Here is an 8,562-nt window from a genome sequence, read left to right on the forward strand (position 1 = left end):
CTAAAAATAAGGAACAGTTTTCAATTTGTTAGTGGGCATACATGACGTAAAACACCGATTCAAAGAATTCATCTTTATTTATAACTAATATAGGACAATGTTGTTAAAAAATACTCCATTCCAGGACCTTTTGTTTTCCAAATAACAAATATTACCAATAATTGATAAGTTCCAGTTCGACGGGTTCAAACAGAAAGATTTGAAAGCAGAGAAAAACTGTGTATCTTATAATCGGCATGACTTTATCAGATGACAATACTAATACTAAAATAAGGCTTGCTCATAGTTATATACCTTAATTCAGTCACGGACCCACGATACCACGGGTGTGTTCTAGTTAACCTGATATAAACCAAGTTATTGACAAAACATAGTTGTTATGGGTGCCACTGTGACCTTGAGAAATTACATAATTCTTTATACTACTAGGTCTATGGGAGACGACTCCTGATCAATTTTATTTCCTATATATATCTATATATACTTTTTCTTCTATTTTTTTTTCCAACAACAATATTTTCTATAATTTTCTTTCGTTCTTCAAAAAGGGAGTGCAATAAATTAGATAAGTTTGAAGTTACAAACAAATCTTCAGATGAAAGAATCCAAACAAATTTCATTTCATCAGATAATCTTGAACATTTTTTGAATTTGGAATTTAAAGTAGATAGCTGTTGAGATCGAGTATCTTTTAGAACAGGACATTTTAAAAGAAAATGTAGTTCGTCTTCAACTGCGTTCTTACATAGCTAACACTTTCTGTCTTCAGCTTTAATCCCAATATACCTCCCTCTTTCGATTTCAAGATCATAACAGCTAGTTCTAAATCTTGTGATTATTTGCCTGTCTTTTTTTTAATTCATTTTTAAATATGGTTCAAACATAAAAATATTTTTAAATTTTCTGTAAGTTCTTAATTTATTGCCTGATTGTAAATGAGTACACTTCACAGAATTGCTTTCTAAACTAGCTAACCAGCTTTCTTTAAAGGAGTAGGCCCAGTAAGAGCCCCTTTTGGCCTCAAAATATAGCAGTTTTACAAAATTGATAAAATGTAATCTTTTTGTTATTTTTTGAACAGTAGAGTGCTTCTGCTACATAAATGTGGGCTATTTTTGACTATACAATAAACAAATATCGGGCACTGGTACCTTAAAGTCATGCTAAATTACTGAATTCTTCACAATTCTAGCATTTTAGTTAAATTTTAGACGGTTTTCGTGTAAAACGAAAGTGGCCGCATTCGTGTTCATCCTAAATATTGAAATGGAAGTTGTATTTTATGATAATACATAAAATATATAAAGGTTGAGGATGAACACTGATGCGGCCACTTTCATTTTTGACAAAAACCATCTGAAAAGTGACATTTTACAGCATATTTGGTTGATTTTTCATATTAGCGCTTGAATCGGATCGTTTTTAATGACTTAATCAGTTCAAATCTTTCACATGAACTAATTGGTTCAAATGAAATAGACATTTAAGTGTTTGAAAAGTGGTCAAAATCTTTTGTCAGATGAACCTGAAATTGAGGCCAAAATCAGTCCTTACCGGACCTACTCCTTTAATAGTTAAAGATGTTTTTACCTTTTTTAGAATATGGTTTTGTTTAAAGTTTGACTTAAGATATACCCAAACAAAATTACAATAATACATAAATAACAACAGACTATATATACTAGCAGTTATCTGACATGCCAGCTCCCGACTTCAATTAAACTGATTGAAAGATTATGATTTCATCATATGAATATCAGGCATATATCAGGCACAATCCTTCTCGTTAGGGATTTAGTATCATACCATCATAACATATATGAGAAGAACATAAACCGTGTCACCGCGGGTATACGGATTAATACGGATTAAACCTGAAACTACTAAATAGAGCATTTGCATTATTCACGTATCAGGCCCAAGACCACAATTAATGACCCTACTTTTCGTTGTTCACGAATATAGTTCCCTTTAATTATAGTGTATTTTTTCTTAATTTTTTTTCTTTGCCTTTTTCATTCATTTGTTAGTTTTTATGGGGTGGAAATGAAAGAAGAGAGGTGAAATAACTTTTTGTTGAAGGTATTTTAACTGATTTTAATATGGAAAGAGTGATTAGGTCAAGTGCAAAAAGGTAATATTTACAGTTTTCGGAACATCTCTTGACTTGTCCATAGGGGTATGGATGTGTATTGGCTAAATTTGTAAGTTGTGTGAAAGCAATCTTTCTGAATTTTGGATATATTTTTGGACTAGTACTATACATTACACACACAAAAAATTGGACAAAAAGATTCGGTGCAATTTTTTTAATAAGACAAAAAGTTATAAAGAACTAATAGAGGAATTAATTGTGGTCTGTGGCCATCAGGATACGTGCACGGATCGACGTATACGTATCGGGTAGATTTACTTACAATAATGATTTTACCCCGAACTCAATAAAATTTTAAGGCATTATGAAATATTTTCATCGGGACCAGCTATAGCCTTAATTTATCCTTTCCTTATATACGTGTTATACGATACGTCGATACGGATACGCCAGCAAATACTTGATTAATGCAAATGCTCTAATATTAGCAGGATTATGATTTAGTACGCCAGACGCGCGTTTCGTCTACATAAGACTCATCAGTGACGCTCATATCGAGATTAAAGGACGACCATTCCCGAAAAAACCGTCTTGATAAAATGTGCATGACCCCATTTAGATTTATTTTTATTTTGTTTTTTGTAAATCTGGATTCAGTTTTATTTTGCACTTGAAGATAGCAAAAATGAACATACTACGATCGATTTGAATAACTTGCCCACATATTTTCACAAATCTGAATTCAATACCGTATCGATTGAGTTTAGGCCTACATAATTTCTCGTAATTATCAAAAGGATCTTGATGTCATTTGATCCTTATTATACCCGTTTATATTTCATCTACTCGATTTTATATACATGTATTACTTTATCCTCGACTTAAGCAGTATACTGATCTAACTTTATTACTTTGAGAACACCCCTAGTTAAACGCCTCGGCGACCTAAATTATTTGTTTACAACATAGCTTACAGTATACATGTACAGATCATGCCTATTTTAGCAAGTATTGCAGCTGCTTCTGCTAGGAGAATTAACTTAAATGCTTTAAAATGGAATAGATCATGTTCAAGCGGACTTCCTATACTTGGCTGTTCACCTGAAACATTGAAATTAGGACGAAAAATCGACATTACACAGAGTCAGAGATCCGCATCATCATCGTCAACAAACACACGTGGCTCTGAAAACGAGCATAATGAACCCTACAAATGGATACAACACAAAATGGTTTTTGCAGCCATTTTTGGCCTGACAGGTAAGATTTGACATTATTATTTTGTTGTGTCACACTTTTTGACTGATGGGTCATTTCAGGTGACAGCTAGGGACCGTCTCAAAATACTTACCAAATTGAGAACCCCGAACTGTTTAGGTATTTACTTATCATTGTTTTAATGTTAAATAGAATTTAAATTTCAACATTTTAGTTTTGTGTAAATACACTGTCGGTTATAACTGTTTAGAAATGTTATTGTTATGTGACATACCGACTCTAAATCCTGAAAGCTAAAAATAAATTTAACATGAAAATCGATTGAATGTTTAAAATAACCCTGACATGCGCTGATACCTGTACATGTCATGTACACAACAGTTGTACACTGACCATGGCCTCTGGTGCTTCTTACTGATATGATATATTCTCATGTCAGTGTATTATACGTTTGAAAGATATAAAGGTTGCGAATATGTTATCTATCAAAGTACAAAAATAACAGTAATCGGATGGTTGAGAATAATCAAGTATTTCTGCTTGTTAATTTTAACATTTTGTTTAACGCAAACATACTAGTCGATCACTATTTATCTTTCTTTTTTTTTCTTTTTTTTTTTTTGGGGGGGGGGGACTCCAATTCTTAGTATTTGAATAATAGAGGGTGTAGCTGGGGTTCTAGGTGTTACATCCTTTTGCTCATATGATATAGATTTTGTCAACTTTTAGTCTTGGACATCAATAGCTTTGTCAAACCATTTGATAGGGAATTATCCCAGATGAAAAGGTTCAATCTGATTAAAATTCAAATCCCTCGTAACTCACTTAGTCGTATACGTCAGAGATCTATATTTTATTTAAACTTGGAAAGATTGTATCAGATCAAAGTTAAGGCTAATTAAAACAATGGGTGTGTTTCCTTATTACCCTACCCTATTTTTTAAGCTAAAAAAATACCGTCTAAAAATAGCTTAACTAAAGTGATCTAAAGTTTTTTGTTTTCATTTTTCATTAAGCACTGTTAAAGTCAGAATGTCCTTCCCATAGACTCCAATTGGCAAAGTAAAAAAAAAATGGTAAAAAAAAAAATCCCTTCCTATCTCCCCTTTGTTTTCAAAGATGTAAAAGGAAGCACACGTATTATTTTTTTTAGCCTTAGATTGTACTTTTTTTATTTTCGTTTTACGTATTAAACTGATAAATGGACTTTTAGTTTTATATTTTCAGGTTCTGTTTTATATTGGAAATCAAAAAATGGTGCGATCAAAGCAGCTTCAGCTAAAAGTAGCCTTCAACCTGGAGGTGGAGTACAGCCAGGCTTACCGACTTACACTTTATCTGACGTTGAGAAGCACAAGACTAAAGAAAAACGTATTTGGGTAACATACAAAAATGGCGTCTATGATATTACTGACTATGTCACTAGTCATCCTGGAGGAACCAAGATTTTATTGGCAGCAGGTGGCTCTATTGAACCGTATTGGAATATGTATGGAGTTCACAAACAAGGAGAAATCGTTGAAATGTTGGAGGAACTTAGAATAGGAAATATAACAGAAAAACCAAAGGAGCAAGCATTTGACAAAAACGATCCGTACGCAAATGATCCTAAAAGACACCCAGCTATTATACCAGCCTCTTCAAAACCGTTTAATGGTGAACCGCCATCAGCTATTTTGACAGATAACTTTTTGACACCGAATGATTTGTTCTACATAAGGAATCACCTTCCAGTACCAGATGTAAATCTGAAATCTTACAAGCTTGACATTTCCGTACAAGGACCGGGAAAGTTTACGTCCTTTAGTTTTGACGATCTAAAGCGCAAATTTCATAAGAAATCTACAGCAGTTGTCTTACAGTGCGCAGGGAATCGACGAAGTGAAATGGTTAAAATAAAACCAGTGAAGGGATTGAACTGGGGAACATCTGCTATTGGTAATGCGGAATGGTCTGGACCTTGCCTTGATGACCTGTTGAAACAAGCTGGTATAGATATTGACCAAGTAACCCAAAAACATGTTCTTTTCTGTGGAATGGATAAAGATCCCGCTGGTTCTCCGTATGAAGCTTCTATACCAATTGAATTGGCACGTTTGCTCAAACGTGACATCATCGTGGCGTACGAAATGAATGGTCAGGAGATTCCTCGTGATCATGGCTATCCAGTCCGTATTATCATTCCCGGGATCGTTGGCGCCAGACAAGTAAAATGGCTGACTAGTATTAAACTGAGCAACGAAGAAAGTACATGTCACTGGCAACAAAATGACTATAAAGGATTCCATTCATCCATTGACTGGAATAATGTTAATTTCAAATCCGTACCTGCTATCATGGAACTTCCGGTTACCTCTGCTATTTGCGAGCCAATTGAGGGTACTGACTTGGCACCAGACGCTGATGAAGTCACTGTTAAAGGATATGCTTGGAGTGGTGGTGGGCGTGGTATTGTCAGAGTAGATGTTTCCATTGATGGTGGTAAAACTTGGGATTCTGCCACCCTAAGTCCACCCAAACAACCAATGTACAAAACATTTGCATGGACTTTCTGGGAAGCAACTCTTCCCATTCCAAAGAAACATAAAGGGAAAGTTGAAATAATCTGTAAAGCTGCCGACTTGTCCTATAATGTTCAACCGGACAGTGTAGAAGGGATTTGGAATTTAAGGGGCGTGTTGAGCAACGCATGGCATCGTGTGAATATATCTATTCCAAAGTCGTAAGGGACGGTCGGTCATCAGTCGTTTAAATATTGTATGTACTAAATCTGTACCAGAAATTTGTTTTTAAGGAGAAGATATGATAAGGGTATTTTCCTCCCTTTAATTTCAAAGTTACCCGATGTATCGAAAATGTTTTTCAATCGATTCAAATGTATACAAATTTGATTTTAAAAAGCTGACGTACTAACGTATGGTTCACATTGACATGCATGTACATAGTTTATACCGCATTATATTGAAGGAGTATACAGTCTGATACCATGCAAGTACATGTAAAGAGATAGAAAGGGATCTTATCACACATTACCCTTCATCTTCGCTAGCCAAGGGTTACGATCCACTACCGCTATCTTCACATCTATTTTTGTGAAGAGAGCGGGAGTGGATCGTAACCCTTGGCTAGCGAAGATGATTACCCTTAAGCTTTTACTTCAATCATCAATTTACCGTCGTTAAGCTTTAGTGTCACTCGCGAATTTTAAATACGTATATATTTGTTTTCGACCTTTGGGTAAGCAAACGCAGTCACTTTTTTAATCCTGAAAAAAAATCCCATTTGGCGACTGGTATTTTTCTTTGATCAGCATACCTTTTAATTACTGTCATGTTGTGTAATAGGTGAAGGTCATTCGTCTAAACTTTTATGCTGTTTTTTGTTCATTTTCATAGCATTTGCCTTCCCATGACAAGAACTCTGCTTATTGTTGTCCGGACTGCTTTGAATGATTAAGGTAAACATTTGATATAATTCTTATAACGCATTGATCATGACCTGATTATCTTAAAGACTAACTATATTTATTCATACAAGCAGACTTTTTTTAATAATAAGAAGCATAATCTAAAATTAACCAAATTAATTGTGTTATTTGTATTTTGTTGTTAATCTGTATAGTTCTGCTTCATGTATGTTGCCAAAATGTGATGTTTAATTGGACAATCCTAAAATCTATAACTATTATAAACTGTTCAGGGAGCTATATATAGATACAAAGGACATACATATACTACTATAATTTATATTTGAAAGTTTATAGATAACTTGTGACGGAGATAGAAATTGATATATATATGTTTCTGGTGGTGTGATAAATACGAGAGATATTTTATTTTCAAATTTATTTTTAAGTGTTCCTGTGTTTATTAAGGGAAATAAATGGTGGAGAAGTTAACATAATTTCAATTATTTTTTTCTTGTACGTGATCTCTATTACCAAAAATTTCAGAAAGATAAATATAATACATATTGTATTTACTCTATTTTGTGCAATGTTTGTTAATAAAATTTCATTGTAAAAAATGTTGCCGTCTTTTTTATTTGTCCGTTTATAAATAGCGAAATCTGAAAAAGAAGATGTGGTATAATTGGCAATCAGACACCTCTCTAGAAGAGACCAAATGATGCAGAAATTAACAGCTTTAGGTCACCGTATACGACCTTCAAAACTTAACAAAGTCAATATCGCATTGTCCGCTATATATAACGTGCGTATTGTTTGAGAACGCAAACTGCATGAGTACAAACTATAGTGTGATCCCTGGTTCTTTGTATCGCTATCCCTTCATGGTTAGTAGAACAATATTTTTGTCCCAGAGAGAACTTAGTTAGGGTTATCATGCATGGTTTGTGTCATTTCTAGACCTTTGAAAAGAATTGAAATGAATGACCATTACATTGTGAGTGTATTTCACTCAATCTCTTAATTCCTTCGACAACGGACAATTTGAAAAGCATTCGTTAACATTGAAACAACTGCTGGTTCATAGTCTTTGTTATAATATTTACATATACATGTATATCCTATATTTGTAGCTGTTAAAACAGTCTTAATAGTATCAAAGTCTTTTATAGGCTGATTTTGTCCCAGATAACTTGAAAAATGAATCATTTTTATACGACCGCAAAATTTGAAAAATTTTCGTCGTATATTGCTATCACGTTGGCTGCGTCGTCGTCGTCGTCGTCGTCCGAATACTTTTAGTTTTCGCACTCTAACTTAATTAAAAGTGAATAGAAATCGATGAAATTTTAACACAAGGTTTATGACCACAAAAGGAAGGTTGGGATTGATTATGGGAATTTTGATCCCAACATTTTAGGAATAAGGGGCCAAAAAGAGGTCCAAATAAGCATTTTTCTTGGTTTTCGCACCATAACTTTAGTATAAGTAAATATAAATCTATGAAATTTATACACAAGGTTTATGACCACAAAAGGAAGGTTGGGATTGATTTTGGGAGTTTTGGTTCTTACAGTTTAGGAATAAGGGGCCAAAAAGAGGTCCAAATAAGCATTTTTCTTGGTTTTCGCACCATAACTTTAGTATAATTAAATATAAATCTATGAAATTTACACACAAGGTTTATGACCACATAAGTAAGGTTTATATTGATTTTGAGAGTTTGGTCCTAACAGTTTAGGAATAAGGGGCCAAAAAGGGGTTCAAATAAGCATTTTTCTTGGTTTTCGCACCATAACTTTAGTATAAGTAAATAGAAATCTATGAAATTTAAACACAAGGT

At 33.8% G+C, this 8,562-nt stretch overlaps 1 protein-coding gene across 1 annotated transcript; it reads left to right on the plus strand.

The window, feature by feature from the left end:
* The first annotated feature begins 3,011 nt into the window (after window positions 1-3,011).
* Window positions 3,012-6,156, plus strand: LOC134720719 (sulfite oxidase-like). Its single transcript, XM_063583178.1, has 2 exons — window positions 3,012-3,355; window positions 4,541-6,156. Exons 1-2 carry the CDS (start codon window positions 3,088-3,090, stop codon window positions 6,037-6,039), a joined length of 1,767 nt encoding a protein of 588 aa, XP_063439248.1. The 5' UTR covers window positions 3,012-3,087; the 3' UTR covers window positions 6,040-6,156.
* Window positions 6,157-8,562: the final 2,406 nt, after the last annotated feature.

Source organism: Mytilus trossulus, chromosome 6 (assembly GCF_036588685.1).
Source record: "Mytilus trossulus isolate FHL-02 chromosome 6, PNRI_Mtr1.1.1.hap1, whole genome shotgun sequence".
NCBI classification, from domain to species: domain Eukaryota; kingdom Metazoa; phylum Mollusca; class Bivalvia; order Mytilida; family Mytilidae; genus Mytilus; species Mytilus trossulus.

Bases quoted from the DNA above. Each gene is read 5' to 3' on its own strand.
- LOC134720719 (XM_063583178.1), top strand. From the start codon at position 3,088: ATGCCTATTTTAGCAAGTATTGCAGCTGCTTCTGCTAGGAGAATTAAC. The intron at 3,356-4,540 runs GTAAGATTTGAC...TTATATTTTCAG, and splicing joins AGCCATTTTTGGCCTGACAG to GTTCTGTTTTATATTGGAAA.